At 39.2% G+C, this 23472-nt stretch overlaps 2 protein-coding genes across 3 annotated transcripts; one reads left to right on the forward strand and one right to left on the reverse strand.

Moving 5' to 3' along the window:
• Positions 1 to 171: 171 nt before the first annotated feature.
• Positions 172 to 9872, reverse strand: fan1 (FANCD2 and FANCI associated nuclease 1). 2 transcript variants are annotated; one of them, XM_042496177.1, is made up of 14 exons: positions 9773 to 9872; positions 8358 to 9586; positions 8138 to 8278; positions 6552 to 6753; positions 6241 to 6474; positions 6012 to 6143; positions 5814 to 5922; positions 5031 to 5150; positions 4235 to 4399; positions 3092 to 3254; positions 2903 to 3006; positions 2614 to 2808; positions 1335 to 1463; positions 172 to 1230 (listed from the first exon to the last, which is right to left on the reverse strand). In XM_042496177.1, the coding sequence occupies exons 2-14, from the start codon at positions 9514 to 9516 to the stop codon at positions 1093 to 1095; spliced, it is 2991 nt and encodes a 996-aa protein (XP_042352111.1). In that variant the 5' UTR covers positions 9517 to 9586; positions 9773 to 9872; the 3' UTR covers positions 172 to 1092. The 2 variants fall into 2 exon arrangements, with proteins under 2 accessions (XP_042352111.1, XP_042352110.1); XM_042496176.1 differs by lacking the exon at positions 9773 to 9872 and having other exon boundaries at positions 8358 to 9759.
• A 908-nt stretch (positions 9873 to 10780) lies between these two features.
• On the forward strand, positions 10781 to 23028 carry apba2a (amyloid beta (A4) precursor protein-binding, family A, member 2a). Its single transcript, XM_042496495.1, has 12 exons — positions 10781 to 10837; positions 14441 to 15701; positions 16774 to 16878; positions 17140 to 17179; positions 17273 to 17418; positions 18286 to 18372; positions 18465 to 18650; positions 18811 to 18990; positions 19153 to 19365; positions 20073 to 20192; positions 20334 to 20474; positions 22902 to 23028. Exons 2-12 carry the CDS (start codon positions 14472 to 14474, stop codon positions 22971 to 22973), a joined length of 2520 nt encoding a protein of 839 aa, XP_042352429.1. The 5' UTR covers positions 10781 to 10837; positions 14441 to 14471; the 3' UTR covers positions 22974 to 23028.
• Positions 23029 to 23472: the final 444 nt, after the last annotated feature.

Genomic DNA, 23472 nt, shown 5'->3' on the forward strand with positions numbered 1-23472 from the left:
CTTCCCCCAAATGCATCCATGATCCAGGCATGCATACATTACAGCACGCCCAGGCACAGCATTTAATATGCCTGGGTGTCATGTATTGTATGCAATATGCACATCTAAGGCACATTAGAAAATAGGAAAAAATAGGAAAATAATGTCAAGGATTTCTTTTATTATCTCAGTGTACACATCAGTGCTTGCATTTTTACATACGGAGGCAGTTTAGTGTCATATCTTTTTAATTGGCAACTGGTTTGATAATCAGTTAATCATTTGAGTCATTTTTAAACAAACATATACTAAGACACTCCCAATTCAAGCTACTCAATTGTGAAGATTTTCTTTGTCCGATGCAATGGTTGTTGTAGTAAGCGAAATATTTTTTCAAACTAAACAAGCGATGTGACGACCACAACTGGACTCTAGGAAATTGTAATTTACACAGTTTTTTATTAATGGAGAACACAAACTGCAACTTGATCAATAATGAAAACAATCACTAGTTAAATACCTATAATTTAATTTTTCTGGTAGAGTAAGAGCAGTTTAAGAGCAGCATATTTATAGGCAAATTATTACAGTAATTACTTGCATAACAAACTTGTAGAGCTGTCATACAATTTATAAGCAGCCAACTAAATGTGAGTTGTCGTTGCTTGGCAACCCAAGATCCTGAGAATATAGTGTTATTGCCAAAGGAAAGGAAACACCATCAGTTTGGTGTGCTTGTTGGATGCATTTCCTGCCATGCATCAGCTCTGATTATCTGTTGGAAAGCTATTTCTGATCCTGGCAGTTCTCTGTGATGATCTTCATCTCATGATCCACCTCTTTCTGTTGAACAGAGTGGTTACCCTGATGTCAATGCCACATGTCACAAGGCATGCTTGCTGCCACAAGACTCCCTATACTTAAATAAGATTAAAATTTGTGATTTACTGAATATAAATGGAGTTCTTGAGACAAATGTCAAATCTATTCTAGATAACCAGAATCAGAAAAAGCTCACAGATATTTTTTTTTTCTGTCTGTCGATGTTTCCATTTTCACCACACTCTGATTAATTAGCAGCAAAGTCTCATCAGTCAGTTCTTCTGTGTCTGTTTATTCCAGACGAGCTCCTCTGGCCCCAGTAGCCGTCACGTGACACACCTCCACACCAGCCCCCAGTTTCTGCAGCTCATCCAACCATATCTGTTGCTTCTGGGACAGCCGATCATTGGGCCCCTTCACCTCCACCAACTACAACAACAAAACACCCTATGTCACGTTGCATGCTGCAGTATAATCCATAAAATAAATTGAAAATATAAAATTCAAAGAGCCAGGAGGTGACGTGATCTCACCTTGTAGGTGTTGTTTGAGGTGTTCCACACCACTAGATCAGGTAAACCTCCACGGCAGTGCCTGTAGTCTTTTGACATTCGTGCTATTACCCCTCCCAAGAACACTCCACCCAGACATGACACGAGAGACTGCAAATAAGAGTATAAAAGTGGCTATGTTAGTGCCGACAGTAACACAAGTAGATCAAAATGTGTAACTAGAAATAATGTGAGAAAACCACTGCTATACATCTGCAAAGTGTGATACATATAATAATAAAAATAAAGATAAAAATAATAACAGTCAAAAGTCAAAGTTATCTTTATTGTCAATTCTGACATGTTTGTTAGACATACAGGCAATGAAATTGCGTTTCTATCCATGCCCACGGTGCAAACAGTAAAAGGACAAAAAGGGAATAGAAAAACAAGGAGAAAAAAAATCTAAAAAAATATGAATGTACATAAATTCAATAATTTATATACATACTGTACATATTTTTTTTTTTTAGCTTTTTAAAATAAAATCAGAAAATTTGTTTTACCATCCCTCATGTCTGTATATATAACGATCTAGTTCAACACCACTGAATCATAACCTCAATAATAAACATAGTTGAAATGAATACCTTGCTGAATGTCAATCTAAACTGAGCATTATTGTCTCAGTAAAGGTAGAATTTCTGGCTGAGCTATTCTATTGAATTGCAATCGATTTTATATTTGTACCTAATAAAATGGCCACTAAGTAAGTTAGTTAGTAAAACTGTATATAGCACATTAGGAAAAAAAAAACAAAACACAAAGTTGCAGAGTGCTTCACACACATACACAGACACACACACGAAAGATTTAAATATATTAATAAAAATAACCTGAAACAAAGACATAAACCATGGAGTTGCTCTACAGAAAGACTTGCCTATAAATGTGAGTTTTTAGTATCTACTTAAAACAGTCTAAAGATTCTGCAGATCTGATAATATATTGGGGAAGATGGTTCCAGAGGGTTGGGGCTAAAACAGTGAATACACAGTCACATTTAGTTTTGCATTTGGAGCAGGGGGTGGATAAAAGGCCAAGATTTGAGGACAGAGTGGTCAAGAAGTAGAATAAGGAACAAAGATCAGAAATGTAACTGGGAGCAAGGTCATGCAGGGCCTTGTGTGTAATCAACAGGAAGCCAATGGAGCGATGCAAGAACGGCTGTAATGTTTGACCGACGGCTAGTTCTAGTTTTTGGGATGGCAGGTGTGTTTTACATGAGTATATATTTACAGTGAAGAGCGACAGTAAATACCTGTGCCTGTTGAAGTGATGAGAAACGCTCCCAGTTGACCAGCGAACACACTTTACTCTCCTGAGAGGTCCAGACATCTTCCAACATGTCATGCAGAGTCTCCACAGACGACTCGCTGAGTAACTGCACACGAGAATCAATCGCCTCTTTTCTGTTCTCATAGAAACAGTCAGTGTAAAGATCCAGTGGACATGTCTGAGAAGAAAGAGAGATGAGTTAAACTGGTATTAAGCAGATTCAAAGATAATCTGTAAATAGAATATTATATACATAGATAGAGCTTTTTTACCTGGTATGGATTTCTGAAAACATCTGGAATACCGTCCATAAAAATGATGTCCCATAGCAGCAGAGCAAACAATGTTGAGAATGTTGAGCCCTCTCCATGGATCCCTGTCACATTAATGATGGAAATACAATGTTACGGTGATGAAAGGATATAGAAACATTTTAAAATGGTGAAGTTAAAACTGCTTACCTTGGTCAAAGCCTTGTTGGCGGTAATGTGCCAAAGACAGCTCTTCCACAGAGCATATTACTGTGGCATCAGCACTCTCTTCTCCCTCTCCATTTACGGTTATAAGAAACCTGGATTTACCCATGCCCCCCTCATGAGGGAACAGCTGCCCCCTGATGGTCACCTGGAGATAAAAGCACAAACATGAATTCACCCATCTACTATTGTACAGACACACAACAATTAAAGGGAACTTTGGCGATTTTTCAATCCAATTTTTCCATGTTGTTGTGTTACAGTGACTAATAAGGGAGACAACACTTTTTAAAATTGGTCCAGTATTGAGCTTCAGCCAGTGTGACAAAGCAGGTGTAATTTCTATGGGCCATTGTGCACAATCAATTAACAACCATTAAAAAGATTTCAGAACAAGACTTCTCCTTGAGCGAGTCTATGTCACAATGACAAAACAAAATGTAAGGAAAGTATTTCACTTTTCTGTACCGTCTTTCTGTCTTTATAAAGCAAACCTGAGCCTGTCAGAGACAAAAATAAGCACTTTTAATAGATGTAAGATATGTCAGTTGCCCTTAGGGATTACACTGAAGCCCGTTTGGTTCCTACAGCTGCTGCTCTCTCTCAATACTGGACCAGTTTAAAAAATTGCTGTCTCCATCAGTCACTTGGCAGGTTACCATTAACCCTCAACTTGCGCAAACTGAAACTGCGAATATAAAATATGCCTAAAAGAAACACATCAATTTAAAAAAAAAACTCCCATTTCTCGCAAAAAGTTTTTACACTCGGGGCTTGCCTTTCCATTATCGCTCGCATAACACGCCTATGTCGCCTTCAATTGGAAATAATGACAGTTAGCGCGGTGGCTGCAACAGAAATAAACCTGCTAATGTTTTGAAAATCCACCACCGTGCTTCTTGGCATGTTATTGCGAGAGGAAAAGTCACAGAACATCAGTCAATAGAAACGCAGTCATCTCACAATTGTGATTTATTGACATTTAGAGAATATCGCTTCAGTTTTGCGCAAATCTTTAATGAAATCCTGCCTACTGAGACACGAGACAGTGTCCAGGTTGAAAAATACAGAAGTTTCCCTTTAAAACTTGTTTTTACAACAAATACTGACATATTGTGCTAAACTCACATGTGTGACATCTTGGACGTGGATAGTGGGCAGATCTTTTAGTTGCAGGCGATACTTCTTCAAGCTGGCAGACTCTTTCATCCTAACAGCTCTCTGATGAAGAGAGAGTTTATGTCCAGTCCGCACCAGAGGGTCTGAGAGCCCGTCTCTGATGGCACAAATAGCCTAGGAGCGATGGGAAAAGACCACCGTCAAACAGCTATTATTGTACACATTGTCATGGAAAAAGTTGAGTGATGTGTCACGCCTCCAACTAGTTCAGAACGCAGAAGCTCGGCTTCTTGCTGTAGTTTTAACATTTTGTGACCTTATCGATTTTAAGATTTTATTGATCACTTTCAAAGCTCGTCTGTGTCCGGCCCCAAGCTACATAGCAGAAATGCCGACCACTTGTGTGCCTTAGATTCTCAGGTGGGGCCATTCTGACAGTTCCAAAGTCAAGGTCTAAATCTAAAGGTAATCGTACCTTTGCCATCAGGGCCCCTCAGAACAACCCGCCTGAGGAGATAAGGCTCCCAGAATCTTAAGACCCATCTTCATACACCTGCCTTTATGTGACACTTACATGTTATTGCTTTTATTGTATTTATTTATATTAACTTTTTGCATGTTGCATTTTTGTCTTCTTACTTTAACTTTGCTTTAATTTTGTCTTGCTTATGTTTTTAGCTTTCTGTTGCTAAATTGTCTTTGGAGTATCCTGTTTTTGCGTTTGCTTTGTTATATGTAATAACTTAAGAGGTTAATGAAACCGCAGATAATGGTGAGTAAAACCACAGATGGTTCTGGTGCTCACTTGCTCAGGTTTTTTAAGGTGCTGGTGAAGGTTTAGCGCCAATCTGTCCCACCATCGTCCTCGACTGTCAGGACAGTAAACAAACTGTTCCAGTAAAGAACGCAGCTCCTCAACAGCCTCCTGCAACACACAAGCAGAGTTTTACCCTGTTAAACACTGACATATTATGAGATCTTTATTCAGTTCTTTCATTCTGGATTTATAAACAGAAAAAGAATAAAAAATAAAAGCATTAAATGAGATTAATTCACTGAGTCTCACTATAAGTTATTCTGCAACATATGCTGAGGGTGCAGAGGGTGCAATTTCTGTATGAGAATTTGGAGAAGAAAGCATAATGTATCATGAGAACTCAGAAAGTACTGTCAGACACTTTTCTGCATGATGAAGACACATTAGCAGCATAGAAGCAACCCAAGAACTGCCTTATAAAAAAGTGTACCAATGACAGGGCCTTCAGATGGCCAGATTTTGCTTTGTTAACCACGTGAAGACATTGAGCAGAGGTATGCATATTTAACAGATCGTCATAATTCAGCATAGGCAAAAAAAAATGTCGGCAAGGAGTTGTTTTTTTTTTACATCAAAAGAAAACCTTTTTTGTAAAAATAAATAAATAAGTAAATAAAAATCCAGTTTTAACTTTAGCTTTTCACCACTTACTACACATGCTGCTTAAAAGTGAGGGCTCCATCAATAAACAACTCCTATTTCACTTCCCTCGAGAGTGACCACATAACAAGCATTCATGAATGTGTGTGCGCATGAAAAAGGTCGAGAAACCTCATAGCGACGTAGCCTCTGCAGGATCTCCACCCCTCTGGATAAGATCCGAGTGTAAGCCCATCCTACAGTGAAGCTGCGCAGGAACACAGGCAGCTGCTGCTGGTGACTGTCCAACATAATAATAATGTTAACATTAAACAATATCCAGAGACTCTACATCTCTATTTCAGACTGAAGCAGATAGATTTATGTCACCTGAGGTCATGGTTTTTCCTCAGCTCCTGCCAGGCACTTTTGGCAGCAGTGTAAAGCTCCATGGCCTCTTCCCACTGACCTCCCTGCATCGCTGTGACTATCTCTAGCAGGGCTCGCATAGATGCTTCATATCTGGTGTGCCGGATGGAATCATGAGTATATACTTCTGGATATTCAGCTTAGATATAAACACAACAGACTCAATGTAACTCTTTTGGCAGACTGTCACCTGATAAGATCCTCTCTGTCCTGGAACACCTTGGCTTTACGCTGCACTGTGTAGTCTGGGAAGGCCAGGCGTCCCGAGTTTACCAGCAGGATGGTGAAGAGCTGGCTCTGCCCGCCAGCCGCTATCTCCTCCTCATCCATGGTGTCCGTCAGAGAGAAGAGGAGGAGGATGCGAGAGAAGACAGCCCGAGGACCACGACACAGGCGCACGCAGGAACTAGCGAGCTGCTTTGCCCTTTAAAGTTAGAGAGAACGAGGGTGAGGTCATTACTGCAATACTGTGAGTGTGAGCAATGTGTTTGATCCTCTCACCTTTTTAGGATGACAGTCCCGATGTTGTTTTGAGCAGGTGTCTGAGAGAAGAGGGACTTTTGCCTGCTCAGACGGAGAAGTCCGTCCACTAGCTGCTGTTTCTGAATCCCAGAGTTTCCCAAATGAAAAGTCTTAGCCAGAGCTTTGAGCTCAGGAGCAGGAAGGAGATCCAGGGCCTCCCCCAAATCCTGAAGGTCGCTTTCTGTGACATACAAAAACAGCATATGAGGGCATCAAAAAAGGGAAAACCAGGAAATGGACCTGTTTGGTGTGATTTGGTCTTTCAGAGGGATAACATATATTCCTTATTATATATGTATGTATGTATGTATATGTGTGTGTATGTGTATGTATATGTGTATATACATGTATGTATGTGTGCACACACACATATACATACATACACATATATACACACACACACACAGACATACATATATACATTTATATACATACATACATATGTGTGTGTGTGTGTGTGTGTGTGTGTGTATATATATTTAAAGTCTTTCACAACAACCAACCAAACAAAAAACACTAATATGGTAAAAAATATTGGTACAGTAAAAAGTAAAGTTTAGAAATGGCATGGCACATAAAAAACAATAAATGTAGAAAAGCAAGTTTATAATAACAAGGTTTAACAAAGGCTTTAAATCATAAAATCAACAATTGTGGATATTACAAAGTCTGCCATGATACAGTTTCAATATGATTCAATTCAATTCAGGGGTGGGTGATCAATATAAGACAAAATTAGTAAATATCCTCATTGTCTTTTTCTTGGCTGCTTGCCATTGTCTGCATTGTGCTAAGCTGCCAGAACTGTTTGAATGTTGAGGAGGTGCACTTGGACGGAAAAGGACGTCATTGTCATTGAGGTAAAAAGATGAATTTCAACAGGAATAATGTTTTAAAGTTTGGGGGCCCCTGGGAACCCAGTGTTGCCAATTTCACCAATCAAGCATTCAAAGAGTTAATGCAGGAGCCTATCCCATCATGCATCTTTCCTATTTTTCCTCACTCTCGATCTATGCCGGTGTTGAGGAACAGCAGTTACAAATCCGAAGGGATTAAAGAGTTTTAGAAAATAGGGCTGCACAAATAATCCAATGTTACCAAAATCAAAATATGGCCAAGTGCAACATTCAAGTCACAGGAGCTACAACTTTTTGATAAAGGTAAAAGGTTTCACAATCCACCATTATGTATGAAGCATTGTGGTGCTACAGAGGTGCCTCGGCCCACAAATCACATTCCAGATGTGTAAAGGAACATACTTGTTTAGTTCAGATCTCAGCAAACATCACATCATTGTTTTTATGTTTTTTCCTATCAAGATTAAATTACCATTCCCATTAAAATATATTGTGATATCAGTCAAAATATATTTTTTTTAGCACACCATGCCATAATATTAGGAAACAGAGATTTTAATCCAAAACATTTTTTGTGTTTCTTACTTAAAACTGTAAAAGATGTAACCAACAAAATCCTCATTAACAGCATGTTAATTCAAAGAGTTTCAGCCAACTCTCTGAAAGATGTTCCAAAATGTATAAATTAATTACTGTGGGATTATTTACCCGATTGTAGAAAACCACTTTGGACCAGCTCCTGAGCAACGGGTCCCAGATCACTGCAGATCTCCTCATAATCCAGTTTATTCACTTGGAGCCACCTCAGTTTCCTCTGAAAGAGTCTCACATAGAGCTTCTGTCCCATCACTGTGAGAGGAAAAACACGGGAGTGATGAATCCTTCCTTATATATCAAATAACAAAGACTGTCGGACATATCAGCATACCTGAGAGGTTCTCAAATGCATGTACGAGTGACATATCATCCTGGTTAAACAATGACCCATCGTCCTTGTTCTCCAGGACGGCCTGTAGTACGGTCCTGAAGTTACGGAGGTAGTAGGGAAGCCGTGGGGGATGAGAGCTCTCGACAGCCTGGTCACTAGCAATGTTTTCAGCACCAGACTCTGCCAATGAATCACTATTGATCGCTGCACCACTTTTCTTAGATGTTTCCTCTGAACTTGGAGGGGGGTCCCAAGTAGTGGAAGAAGGAACCTTTGTTTCAAGCTGGTCTCTATTAGTCGTCTCTGCTACACTCTCACGAGACGTTCCCTCCCTGCTGTTCCCCTCATATTTTGCTTTCTTTCTGAAAACAGACACCCTGCTAGAGGAAGATGTTCCCTTTTTTCTCTTTGATAGTTTGGAGGGAGAAGAGCGCACCTTTGGTGTCAATACTTTTTGGAAAGTCTCTGATTTAGATGCTTTCTGTTCAAGATTAGATCTTTTGTCTGATAGATCTGTTGTAGTGTTGTCACAAGTTTCAGTAAAGTCAGTGACTGCCACACTGTCTTTTTTGTCCTCTAAACTCTGAATCAGGAGATTTTCTTTCTGTGAGCTGTTGAGTGTCTCATTTTCAGGACACATTGCCGCATCCACAGTCTGTGTCCTCTCAGGTACCTTGTGGCATTTTCTTGATAACTTGGAGGAGAGACTTCCCAGATCAATCCTCCTGACCACGCTTTTACTTTTTATCTCCCGTGGTGCCTGCTGAGAGTTATTCTTTTTAAAATATGGACTAGTCTCCGTGTCTTTAACCTCTTCTTCCCTCTTTGCATCCAGCTCTGGAGACTTTGGGGGACTCCTCCTGGGTGACAGCTGGATGCTTTGCACAACACTATTACTTGCTGAGGCGGCACTGCAGTCTCCTCTCTCAAAGTTCTGACATTGAAAATCAATGTGCTCATTGATCTTGAATCTTGGTACCAACTGGCCACACAGGGGGCAGGCCAGCTTGGGTGGAGGCTGGCTGCTGAAGAACGAGGTGATGGGAGTTGTGGTGGCAGCACTGGCAGTAATCCCAGCATTGACGTTGCCTTTCTTCTTACTCTTTGACAATGACAGACTCCGCCTGGGTTTGTCTTTGCTGGCTCTCTCGGTCATCATTCAGGCGGATGTGGTGCTGCTCGATTAAAATCCTCTTTATGTTTTTTAGAAGCTTTCTTTTGTTGCATACCTGAGGAGAGTTAGCGGCTCGTTATGCTATGGCTATGTTTAGCTAACCTAAATGCTAACTTGGCTCGAAAGGAAGCACTTCCTTTCTAAATTGTCACACATTTTAAGCTATTTGCGCTTCACAGATATTGAGAATCCCCTAAGCATTCATTAAAAAGCTGTCAATTGAAAACATAAACTAGCATACCGGTATTAGAGTTGCATGTCGACAACAGTAACAATCCCGCTTCTCAGGCACAATCAGAGGAATGCAGAGTGCATTTCAGGGTGTACTAATCCATCCTAACTACATCGATATTTTCCACAATTACCTAAACCATAGACTGTAATAATAACAACCTAAACGCAAAAAGCGTAAAATAAAAAAAAAGAAAAAACATTGTTCCGTACATTTTTTCAGTACATATTTTGAAATTAAGTAAATGGCAATGAAAGCAAAATAGATAAGAATCACCCCTTTTAGACCGTTTTAGACCCTATTTTTGTGTTTTAAACTGCTTTTAATGTGTGAATAAAATCGAGTGTATTTTAGCGTGCTCTATTTTATGGTCAATTTTAGCTAATGTAAAGTGTACCATGAAAGCGCACTTTATATAAAATTATTATTATTATTTGTATTATTATTACCTAACGTTTGACTATGTGGTGATTATGCCTCTCATTATTATTTATGTTATTGTTGATGTTTTGGGTTTTTTTGCCGTTAGTTTTTTTTATTCATCTTTTTTAACAAACTTAAATACACTAACATTTTATACACTGAGAGCTAAACATGCTAAGGGTACATTTACATTTACATTTACACATAGCAAAAAAGTGATATAAATCCAAAATACTGACTCATTAGTTCATGAATTTATCAGACACATAGTACGTTTTGTTATTGTTTCTTTATTTTTTTTAAGGATTTTTGTTGTGCCATAATTGTTGTGGTTCTTGATAGAAAAGCTCAGAACTAGGTTTTGCGTCCGCCCATAAATTTCCCCAATAATAAAGTCAATTTTACTTCGAAAATAATATCTTACCCCACGTCATTACTTTCAAAATACGGGAAATGCCTTTATCTTGCAACCACTGTTGAAATTGTTGGGGGACAGAGCTGTGAGCACATGATGTGGGGGGTATTTTTTCACACAGGTTCCTGGGCTGCTGTGCGGCTTTTATTCAAAAATCACCATTCCGGAGAACAAACTGGTCTGATCAGCAGCTCACGGGCTTTTCACAAGGAGGGCCGCCGACAGGACTGATGTTGGTAAGTGGCACGTAGGATTATCTGCGTTTGGATGGGGAACAAATGTAATAGTGATGCACATAGGCCTGTTCGGCTTGCGTTAACAGAGCTGGAGACAATGCTGGATGTGCTCCTCTGCTACAACATCAGCCCATAAACTGGATGTCAGCATGGTGCAGTCTCGATGCTTCAAATCAAGGTCGATGTGAATTGCAGCGGTAGGATAATGTTTGCATTCAGATGCTAAAAACAGCAGTGTGTAGGTGTGTGTGTGTGTGTGTGTGTGTGTGTGTGTGTGCGTGTGTGTGTGTGTGTGTGTGTGTGTGTGTGTGTGCTTGTGCAGGGCTCCATCACTGCGTGCTGTGTATATGCGCAGGATATATCCGATTATTTTATCGATATTTAAGCAGATGGGAATGCGGCGTCCACATGTGGGGAAACCACAGCAAACCACAACAAGCGATCCTGCAGCTGCGGCAAAAGTTCAGCGTAATGGGTTTATAAAATACCATCACAAATACGCCAAGGGCAGGGCGAAATGCGTGAAATCTTAAAAAATCCAACCGAGCCTTAATTACAGACAATAATGTGCCATATTGTTTTTAATTAGCTCTTCAGCACCATGGAGAGGTCATGATTAGGTCCGCGTGTTGTACTGTATTGGAGGCGATCTGATGGGGGGGGATTAGTTGTTTTTTTTTTTCTCGTAATACCATAATCTCAGTTGCATTATCATCTGATCAACGCTGTGAACGGTTGGAATTCATTGTGTTCAGTGTGTCAAATCATATCGAAAAGCTTGAGCCAAACAGTGCAATCGTACTGTTATTTTCCCCCCCCAACCTCAAACTGACATGATTCATGTTTAGATGAGGGTGTTGACATAGTCTGGGCGTGTATCAGATCACTGTGTTCAATCTGAAAGCTCAAGCACATTCAGTGCTAATCAAGCGATAAAGCCTTGACTGCGAACAGTATTATCACACATCAGGGGGTGTCAAATTTAAAAGGCTTTTTAAATCATATAAAAAGAGATGAAAACAGTTTTAAGGTAGAACATTTTCAGTCTAAATCACTGCATTGAACCTCAGTAAATGTATATTTTATTTGATATTTTAAAAAATGTTTCTAATGATGTATTTTAGTTGGTGTCATACATACTGTAGGGCTGCAACTAAATATTAATTTCATTATCAGTCAATTATCTTCTTTGGTCTATTGAGTGTGGAGCTGCAACAATTAATCAATTAGTTGTCTAATATTATATCAATTGCCAGCCAATTAAATAATTCATTAATCAGTTTGAGTAATTGTTTTAAGAAAAAATAACCTCAGCTTGTTAAATGTCAAAATGTTCTGGTTTCTTTATTCCTCTATGACAGTAAACTGAATATCTTTGGGTTGTGGACAAAACGAGCCATTTGAGGATATCATGATGGGCTTTGGAAAACTCTGATCAACATTTTCAACCATTTCTGACATTTTATAGACCACGCAACTTATTAATTAATCAAGAAAATACATGTCAGACAATCAAAATAAATTGTTGCCATTCTTGAATGACAGAAAATAGCTAAAAATGAAAAAATCACATTCCCCCACAGCCCAAAGTATCTGCTTTAAATTGGTTTTTTTGTCTGACCAACAGCCCAAAACTTAAAGATGTTCACGGAATTGACCTAGAAACCTAAAAGTTTGAGAGGATGGAAACAGTAATTTTAGGCAAATTTGAAAAATGGTTATCAAAATTGCTACATATTAATCGTCTGTCGGTCCACTTATCTATTAAACCACTGATAGTTTAGTAATGTATGCCTTCAATTTAGCATATACTGTTGTGGTTGTTATCTTTTTTTGGCACCTTAAATAACTAAAAAAATAAAAATACAGAGAAAAATACAAAGAAATGAGTTTTCTATCAAGGGCTGGGCAGTATATAGATATTATATTGATACTGCGATATCAGGCTAGATGTCGTTTTATATTTTGGATATTGCAATATTGTATATGTTGCCTATTCCTGGTTTTAAAGGCTGCATTATAGTAAAGTGTTGTAATTTAACTTGACCAGCTCATTATGCACACATTATTGGTAAAAAAATATTCAAATCTCATAGTGTTACCTCCAAAAGCACCAATAGACAACCTCTCAGTATCGTTGCAATATTGATATTGAGGTATTTCGTAAAAAAAAAAAAACAAAAACACACTAACCACATTATACAAATGCTTCAGAGATGAATTTGTAGTAAATAAAAGTAATTATTTACACAAGAAAAACATCATATGCTGTTGGCCCGATTTACTTAAATCAGTTTTGCTGCATCATGTCTCCTATTTTGTTGAACATCAAGACAAAATTAGACAGACAACAAACAACATCATATGCTGCAGATGAAAGGACTCATATGTCGCATGTGGGTGTTAGAGTCGATGATGAGGAAGCAATAGATTTACGTACATTATTATGGCTTTAATATTTGTCCACTGTTTGGCCTTGAAGTAGGGATATTCATTTAAAGCTTGAAACAGAGACATTAGTCTGATACTGTCTCACTCCAAATTTGTGTGTAGGTGTGGAAATAAATCTTTGATCATATGTTCTTTAAATCTGGTACAGTGTGAAGTGCTTGAGAGATGCTGTGGGAGAGTGTTGTACTGTAATAACCTGCAGAGTGAACAATGGAGGAGGTTGTTCTGTAGCTGAAACAAAATCATAATGGCTAAATAATTTGTGTATTAATGGAACAGAAAGGAGGTTCATTTCTACGGTATGTTAGTTTCAGTCATGGGTGGATTATTAAATGGGCCTACTGGGCACAGGCCTATAGGGGCCCAAAGTGCCAGGGCCCCCCCTGGCTTTAACCTACAAAATGTCATTCAAAGTGACACATACCGACCTGGAAGAGGCCCGAAACAACCCCAAAGAGACACAAAACAACTACAAAGACATGCAAAACAGCTGCAAAGAGACACAAAGAGACTCATAAAGACAATAAAGGGGGCAAAACTACTACAAGGGGACAAAAAGAGACGAAAAGAACCTACAAAATGACTAAAATTTACCATTAAGAGACACAAAATAGCTACAAAAAGATGCAGAATGAACACAATGATACACAAAACAACTACAAAGAGATGCGATACAGCTGCAGAGAGACTCATAAAGACTACCAAAAAGGGCAAAACAACCACAAGGTGATGATCAAGACACAAAAAACACCAATGTATTGACTCAAAATGACTACTTAAAGACACAAAACAACCACAAAAACATGCATGCTGACTACAAAGAGAAACAAATATATAAATATATAAATGCATAATGACTATAAAGAGGTGCTAAATAATAGCAAAGAGGCCAAACAACTATAAAGTCTGTGTGTTTTGCTTCTATGTAGGAGAGGTGGTGGGGCCTTCTGTATTATGTCTGTGTCCAGGGGCCTGTTGTCTCATAATCCAGCCTTGTTCCAGTGAGGAAATCACACATGACTTCTGCACATTCTGTTATAAAGCGTTTACTCAGTTGTTTTTATGGCTGTATTTTAAAAATGTACCGTTGAATGTATGAAGCAAAAAGTGTATCTCAAAAATCTAATTTTGGCTATCTATTTTTGTTCACAGGGCTGAGGGTGGTGGGCTCACAGGGCCAGTTATGGCTCATGGAAAAAGGTCAGGAACCATTACCAACATACTAGCTCCTAGCCCTCCAACGTGCCCCGGTTCAGGATTCCCCAAACGGAGGCAAGCGGAGCAGCGAAGTTTGGTGAAGGAGGCGTCTGAGAAACCCCTGAGTACCTTGAAGGATGACAACAACGACCAGCTGACTCCTCCTGCCCCTGCAAGCCACTTTTACATGAGTTGTGACCCGAGTCCTGAGGACATGGAGGACACCTGTTCAGAGTACGACAACGTGGGCTCTGATGTGGAGCAGGACTATGATGAGGTGCTGCATTTAAACAGAGAGGGCGTTGTGGACACCAGGTACTACAAACAGTACTCTCCTGAGGATGGAGGCTATATAAAGTATGCAGGAGGTGATAATATTAATGAGAGCGGCAGTGCTGTTGAGCAGCTCCCTCCCAGGCCTCGGCATGGCACTGAAATATGTGAGGGATCACAATCAGACGCTAAGATTCACAAGACAGGCCATCGCTTTAGGTCACATTGTGGTCCAGCTGCTGTGGATCAGGCAGAGAGGGAGGTGGAAAAGGGCCAGGAGAACAGGTTCTTCTTCAGTGACGGAGATGAGATAGAGGAGGTGCTGGATGGGGCCAAATTCATCGAGGATTTAGAGGAGACGGAGAACAGTGTTCAGAGGCCGACCAGCCTTTATCAGGACAACGAGAATGAAAGAATTAGAAAGGGAGGTGACGAAAGGGAAAGAGAAGATGACACTAAAGTCCAGAGAAACCATAATATCCCAGGAGCTGGTAAGAAGGGTGAGTCGTCTCACGTAGGCTTAAAGGAGAAGGAGAGGCAGGGTAAAGGACGAGAGAGGAGGGGAGCCGGAGAGGACATGGAGCATGTTGTTTCTGGGATCAAAGGATGCTCGACCAACAGCACCGAGCAGCAGCAGCGTCCAAAGACTTCGTCAAAGGACTGCAAAAAAGCCTCCGTGCGGACCAAAGCCAGGTCTGCTTCCGGTAAGCAACATCCTCCTCCACCTCCTCGTCATTCCCATGCTCCGCCACCTGCAGACACCCAGAAGGCCCCGCCTCGCAGAGAGACTCCTCCTGTTCCCAGACCCAGTCCCCCCTCCTCTGCTAACAGCCGGGAGAGCGAACCCAGGGTTATCAAGCCATCCCTGGCTCCTCATCACACAGCGGAACAACAGAGGGAGCCTCTGGAGGAGAGGCAGAGACGGACAGAGAAACCCCAGCAGGTAAGCAGCACAAATAGGCCAGATCTTTGTTAGAGCTCGTCCCCTGTGGTTTGTTTGTTTCTGCACAATCTTCCTTCTCTGTGTCCCTGAGTGAAGGAAGATTTGAATTCAGTGGTGGATGAAGTACCTGAAAGTCTGATGTCTTACCAGAACATGACTTTGGTAGAAGTTAAAGTCAACTATTAGAATATTGCTTGAGTAAAAGTCTCTACTATACTTAAGTATTTAAAGTCATTTTATGATATTTAATGCACTTAAGTATTAAAAGTAAGAATACAAGTAAAAACATTATGACAGTACAAAATACAATATGGAAGTACACAATCCAATAAAATAACAAAACAGCACCCATGGATCTGTTCCTACGATGCCTAGGGCATATGTAGTGGAGTGAAAGTATATATTTTTTTAAGAAAATGTAGAGGAATAAAAGTGAAAGTTGACAGAAATATAAAAACCCAAGTAAAGTACAGAAATTCCAATATTACTCCAAAATTTTAAGTACTTTAACAGAGTATCATACTTTGATACAATACACCACTATTTTAGCTGTATCCTTTGCAAAAAGTCTTTCTCGCCTTTTCCACAAGGTCATCATCTACACAGGCCAATAAGAAACGTATGAAGGGGAACAACACCTAAATTAAGAATTCCAATATAATATTTCCATGACCAAGAAAAATTAAATATTTTTTTCTGAAGATGATCTACTGTCTCTAAAAGCCAGAAACCACCGAAATAAATGTCAAACGTGATGTCATAGTGTATAAAGTTTGGATCTGCTTCATAGACAATGAAGGGAGCCTGAATATGTGGACCCACAGTAAAACTTTTGTAGTGTTCTCAGTGCTAAAACAGAAAATGCACCCATATATTAAGAATATTCCCCTGGGGAACAGCTCCAGACTTTAGACTTGATAATATCAGAATTTATTAATTTTATCAGGATTTGGGAGAGTTGTTCATGTTTACTGACATTGTTTGACCATGAGAATAACATGTATGAATTTAAGCGTAGTTCCCCTTTAAAACAAGGCTTGTTGAAGTTAAAACCGATGTTTGTATATGACAGGGTGAGAAGCAAAGCACAGCTGTGATACCTGAAGATGTGCCAGAGCAGCCGAGGAGGCCTCAGGGTCCAGAGCTCGTCCCTGCAGAGGAGAGCAATGCGCCCAAGGTGAAGACTTGTTACTTAACGGAAGATATTTTGTAAAAAATGTGATGCAACTAATTTTTAATTTATAAGCATATTGTTTTTGCAAACTGATCTTTTTCTGTCTTTATAATTTCTTTTTTTGTTAGTTAGGCTTCTGTAACTGCTATAATATGGGCCAGAATATCCAAAATCATGTGGTAATTGATATGGCTGATACATCTTCTCAAGTATTATGAACTTAAAATATATCAAATTCTATCTAACTTGTTAACTTATTTCAAGAACACACAGGAAGCTGCTTCTTTCCCCAGTTTTGAGGACGGTAATTATCACTTAACATTCTTACATTTGATCATTCTTTGGAGCACATTACTATGTTTTACAATGAGAGCCTTTTTTGTTTTTTGCTGCACAGTCCCGGGTCCGTGTGAGCCAGAGGATCTTATTGATGGAATCATCTTTGCTGCTAACTACCTTGGCTGCACTCAGGTGCTGTCTGATAAAAATCCATCCAAGTCTGTGCGCATGTCCCAGGCCCATGAAGCTGTCAGTCGCATCAAGGTAATCTGCCTCTTCAGCGAGATGGTCGTTACCATCTATTTATTGGGTTTATAAATATTCAAGTCTTACTGCACGCTTTCATCCTGTGTCTGAGTCTCATAAATGTAGCAATGAATTTCAAAGAAACAGATTCGCCTTGGATCCAATAGAAATTGATTAGAAGTTGATAGTAATGCAGTAAGTAATCCAAAAGTTGCCTTTTTTAAGCTTTAAACCTTTGATACCTTTTTTCAAAAACATGGTAAGGCAACTAGCAAATTACATAATAGGTAATAGGTAATAAATTACCTAAAAATAAAAATGTAAAAAATCATTAAAAAAAACAACCCAAAATAACCGCAAGAAAGTTTAAAAAAAATAATGTTATTATTAAAATATATTATTAATATGTTTTTTTTCCTTTTTCTGTAATATTATTTAAAATATATAAAATCAAATCAAACCAATATTCTCAGGTTTCACAGGTTTCAATGATAGTAAAGAAAATGGATGGCAATCCAGGTGTTAAAGGGTTAAACTTGCAGGGAGACCTGATTCCAGTGCGTTTGCAGGTTTAAGCATTAAAATTGCTGTCTCTCGATATAACAGCAAGGGACTTGTTTAGCACTGGCAGAGGCCTGTGCTCCTAAAGTGCCTTTTACTTTGGATTTTAATGGAATGTTTGAGTGCATATGTACCTGTATTGCCAGCTGAATTATTTGTGAGGGGGAAACTATGCAGCAGAGTCATTTCTTACCACACGGTGGAGCTGTTGCATGCCTTTTTTTGCTCACCTGCCCATGTCAGTGTTTCCATGATGAGCTGAAAGTTTGCATTGTGAGGTAACAGTAAATGTCTGATTAAAATGATGTGTTATTTATTTCATAGAGCCAAGATGAAGACTCTCAAATGATGACAGAAGTGGACTTATTTATTTCCACTAAAGCTGTCAAAGTGCTGAATGCTGACACACAGGTTAGTAACTCCTTATGTGTTGAGTCCTCTCTGTGTTGAATCTATTTCCAGACCTAATGACTAATGAATGTGATTATTTTTGCTCCACCTAGGAGACAATGATGGACAGTGCCTTGCGGACCATCTCCTATATCGCAGACATTGGCAGCATTGTGGTTCTGATGGCACGCAGGCGCATGTCTCAGGCCTCATCAGAGGATTTCTCAGAATCTCCCGACTCTGCCAGCGAAGGGAAGAGTCAGTACAGGATGATCTGCTATGTCTTTGAGTCAGAGGATGTGAGTATTTGCTGCTCAACATTTTTAGTTTGGGGTTTATACTTTTTGATATTTGTTCTGTGGTCACTAAAACGCTGTGATCTCTCTCACCCTCCTGCTGTTGTCGATTGTGATAGCCTTTCTGCTGAGTAGTTTTCCCCAAACTCTCCCCTTCCCACAGGCGCAGCTCATTGCACAGTCCATCGGTCAGGCTTTTAGCGTGGCCTACAGAGAATTCCTGCGTGCCAACGGCATCAACCCCACCGACTTGAGCCAGAAACAATACAGTGACATCATCAACTCCCAGGAAATGTACCATGATGACCTCGTCCATTTCTCAAACTCAGACAACTGTAAAGAGGTGTGACATTTCTTTATTTGGCTGCAGGTGGATTGTGCGTGATGATGGATGGATTTCCCTTAACATAAATGGCTGAGCCATCTCACAAATCTTCTAAACTCCAGGATGTGACATTCAAAATGTGCCCGAAGATGATTAAGAAATGCCTTGTCATTGTTCCAGCTGTATGTGGAGAAGCAGAAAGGAGAGAGCCTCGGTGTGGTGATCGTGGAGTCTGGCTGGGGCTCCATTCTGCCCACTGTTATCATGGCCAGTATGCTGAACAGCGGCCCCGCAGCTCGCTCTGGAAAACTCAGTGTTGGCGACCAGATTATGTCCATCAATGACACCAGCCTGGTGGGGCTGCCACTTGCCACCTGTCAGGGCATCATCAAGGTACGGAGCTTCAGGCAGCTCCAGTTTCACATATTCAGTCTTCACTTAGTCTTCACTTAGATATGGAAATATTTGAATCAGGGAATGGCACTGTGGCTTACACCTAGGGGTACTCTGGAGTACTGCAGGGACTATGTGAGATTTAAAAAAAAAAATTAATCTAACCAATACCGCTCATTATTCACATTATTATTATTATACACATTATTCCTAATATGATTATACTATAATAAGTTCATAAAAACATTACATTTGAGTTTGATAGACCACATTTTTATATTCAATACACGTATTTTCAATGCAGTCATTAAGCTACAGTTGGTAATGTTTATAAAAGATAACTGTTTTTCATATTTGTTGCAACTGTCTTTATATTCGCACAGAGCTCATCCAAATATCAGCTGGGCCAGCTGTTTACATCCTATCAGCTGATGGGTTTTTTTGCATCAGGATTAAAGAAGGGACCCATTTATAATTTTTTACTTTTCAAGATTTAAATTAGTATTGTTGTGACATCACAATGTCATAGAAGTCCTAATGACTTGTTTACTGCAAAAGTCTCAGTCTGTCTGTCAGGATTGAGCACTTTGATATTTTCACAGTATTATATAACTGGAAATCTTATAATTTTTTAGTTTTGCAGCGTGACACCTTTAAAATTAGTGTAACATGAATGTGTTTTTATGGATTTTTTTTTTTTGGTCCAGGGTCTGAAGAACCAGGTGAAGGTAAAGCTGAGTATTGTGAGCTGCCCTCCTGTCACCACTGTCCTCATCAAGAGACCCGATCTCAAGTTCCAGCTTGGTTTCAGTGTGCAGAATGGCATTGTAAGTTTTATTATTATGAAGCATGACACTAAATTTTCAATGGAGGCTTGAAGTGAAGTGAAGCTTCTGAAGATCATCACTGTTTTTAAAGAGTAAGGGTTTTGCTGTTACATACAAAGTATATTTTTTTCACCTCCCCAGATCTGCAGTCTGATGCGAGGCGGCATAGCAGAGCGAGGCGGAGTTCGTGTTGGACACAGAATCATTGAAATAAATGGTCAGAGTGTTGTTGCCATGGCACATGAGAAGATTGTTCAAACCCTGTCTGTCTCAGTGGGTGAGGTAAGAAGTCCTCATGCCACAAGGTGGCAATTTTCACTGATTACTGCACCTAACAAGTCACTGCACCATGCAGGTCTTTTAAAGACACACACGGATCAAATCAGTTTGTGATTAGTCCAAGGCCCAGAATATTGGATATGATACTACAGCGCACTTGAATTTAGAAACAGTTATTCCTTCACATTAGAGTATAAAACTGTGTTTAGATATTTGTCAGTCTTTACTTTATGATGAGCCAAATGAACTTAACTATATTCAGCAAAACAACCAAAATGTAACAACAGAATCTATTTTAGCTAAACTCTCTTTACTGTCTTTACCAGTCATAATCTTCCTCTCTTCTCCTTCCTCTTAACCAGAATTAGACTGAATACATTTTCTACATTTATGTATACATAAAGATCCAGTGTGTAGGATTTACCAGGACATACTGGCAGAATTGAATATAATATAATAAATGTGTTTTCTTTAGTAATTGCCTGTAAATGAGAACTGCTGTGTTTTCTCTACCTTAGAATGAGCCATAATTCACTTTAATTATACATCATGTGGTCATACTTTAAGAAAAGGCTGTTCTGCATGATGAGTACTTTTGCTTGTATTGTAGTATCTGTCACTGTGGAACTTCTAATAAAAAACTACATTTTTTTTTAGAGTTTTGGAGACAAAAAGCTAAATAGCACCTGCTTACATGGCTAAGATTAATACAATATAAATTCACACATATGAATCAATACATTAAAAAATATATATATATTTTCATCACCCTGAAGCATGAACCAAAAAGGAATTAAATATAGCAGCTGCAGGTTGGCTGGCACAGGAACAGAAGCTCCTTTAGCGCCTTGGTCTGATTCTGTCAGCCCTTTTACTGTTAATGTTGTTTTCTGTGGAGACATAAGATATAAAAAAAAAAAAAGAACATAAGAACATATATATATATATATATATATATATATGACAGCAGTTTGTGTTACAGAGCATTCATCAAGATGGACACTGTTTAATTTTTCAAAATTATAGAATTTTGTACGATTCGGGAGAGACAAAGTGTACACATAAAAGGTTGGTAAAATATGTCAGGAGTGAGACTTGAGAAAAAAATAGAAAAGCAGTCAGAATAAAACAGCATAATTGGGTAATTTATCCAATACCGCCACAAAATCTCGCTATAAAGCACATGGAGCCCAATGAATACATTTTTCTGAAGGCGAAAAAAGAGAAAGTTAAGTTTTACATAAATATCATTTACTATATTATCTACTCCTGTACATTTCAATGATTGGCTTCCTAAAAATCCAACAACAGACAGCAGCTTTTGCCCTGATTGGGAAAATCTGCAGGACGCTACAATCAGTCAGAATACTCAGGAACAAGATGCAGGGCTTTTCACATCAGAGGAGAACGACTGACCATCAGTTATCAGATCATGGCTCTGAAAGAATAGCATCACCATCTCCTTATTTAGGACCTCTCATCTGTTTAAGCCAACTGCCTGAATGTTATCTGTGTTATTGCAACAAGTGCCAACTGACAGTTACCTATTTTAACTAAGTTTAATTTTTCAGACAGTGATAAGCCACAAAATTACAGTTTAGCAATTTTGAAGAAACTTTCATAGTTTCTTTGCACTGAACCAAGAAATAGTGTGGCATACAAACTCTCGTAATGTATACAAACCAAAAGTGAGCTTTAAAGACTATGGGAATGGACAATAACAAGCAGATAACCAAAACACAAAGTAAAATGAAAAATTGGGTGAAGACAGGAGCGATCACTGTGGAAACAGCAGGGAGGATAACAGACAAACTGATAACAAAGGACACAGGTTTATATACACAGGGAACTAATCAGCTGGGGTAGGTAAACACAGGAGAAAGGAGGGAAACACAGGGATGGCTGACAATCAAGGTGTGACAATGGTGGAGCAAACAAGACTAAAACAAGGTGTGCAGAGAGAAGAAAGGACACAGGAAAGTGAGAACAGCTGGAGACTCCATAAGTGTTATTTCACCGGCAACTTGAAGACATTTTGCCTCTCGTCCAAAAAGCATCTTCAGTTCTGATGAACTGGAAGCGAGTTGCAGGTCTTAAACCCTTTGCTACACAGTCGTCAGGTCATATGTGGACTCTGAGTTGATTCAGAAACCATTCTTGGTCTGCACCATTTCTTACATAGTATTTCAACAGCTTTTAACCATCTGTGTTTTTGTCTGTGTGTTTTCCTCCAATTTTTCCTAATATATTTCACCAATAAAGCCATAAAGGTGTATACTTTGTCAGTAATAGATTCAAGGTCTCTTTTGACTCTCTGGCGGCACCAAAGGGAGTAAATTAGGCCTGGGGTCAAGAGATGTGATTAGGACTGTGCCTCTATAAATGGCCCCTGAGGCTGACGGTGTAATTGTCCCTTCTCCTCTCTGCCAGATCAACATGAAGACGATGCCCGCGGTGATGTTCAGACTGCTGACAGGTCAGGAGACGCCTATCTACATATAGAGACCCTGCATGGATCAGCCCGCTGTTGTTCTGCATGTCGAAGGGACAAATGATGGACAGGTGGCTCAGTGGGATGAGGAGAATTTATTTTTCTATCATTTTATTTTCTCGGCCTCTTGTTGCAATGCTGTAAAGAACATCCGGTTCTCATTTTCAGGTTTTATCTTGAATTACATTGTCATAATGGCCTTACAATGTGAATACTCTGTCTGTAGTACTGTACGTGAGTTACTGGTGTTGAAGAGAAGTAGCTTTAAGGTCATGATTATTTTCTTATGAAGAGATAAATTAGTACATTTATTTTTTATTTAGTCATTTTTATAATGTGTATGGAGTTTAAAAAAATGTAATTCTAACTGTAAATACTTTGGATTACTCAAGGACTTGGTTGGAAAGGCCATATTACTCCTACTGTATATGCATGTTATTATGAAGAATTACAGACCAGGGATTCATTCTCAATCTGACATGATAATCTATTACAGTAAGTATTAAAAGA

Source organism: Plectropomus leopardus, chromosome 11 (genome assembly GCF_008729295.1).
Source record: "Plectropomus leopardus isolate mb chromosome 11, YSFRI_Pleo_2.0, whole genome shotgun sequence".
In the NCBI taxonomy this organism is placed as follows: domain Eukaryota; kingdom Metazoa; phylum Chordata; class Actinopteri; order Perciformes; family Serranidae; genus Plectropomus; species Plectropomus leopardus.

What these genes read in the sequence shown, in the direction of transcription:
- apba2a (XM_042496495.1), top strand. Translation starts at nt 14,472, where the DNA reads ATGGCTCATGGAAAAAGGTCAGGAACCATTACCAACATACTAGCTCCT. An exon ending in ACTCAGACAACTGTAAAGAG is followed by an intron (nt 18,991 to 19,152) that starts GTGTGACATTTC and finishes TCATTGTTCCAG; the next exon opens with CTGTATGTGGAGAAGCAGAA. An exon ending in CCTGTCAGGGCATCATCAAG is followed by an intron (nt 19,366 to 20,072) that starts GTACGGAGCTTC and finishes TTTTTGGTCCAG; the next exon opens with GGTCTGAAGAACCAGGTGAA.
- fan1 (XM_042496177.1), bottom strand. Translation starts at nt 9,516, where the DNA reads ATGATGACCGAGAGAGCCAGCAAAGACAAACCCAGGCGGAGTCTGTCA. An exon ending in TGCATTTGAGAACCTCTCAG is followed by an intron (nt 8,279 to 8,357) that starts GTATGCTGATAT and finishes TTCCTCTCACAG; the next exon opens with TGATGGGACAGAAGCTCTAT. An exon ending in CCAACAAGGCTTTGACCAAG is followed by an intron (nt 3,007 to 3,091) that starts GTAAGCAGTTTT and finishes TTAATGTGACAG; the next exon opens with GGATCCATGGAGAGGGCTCA.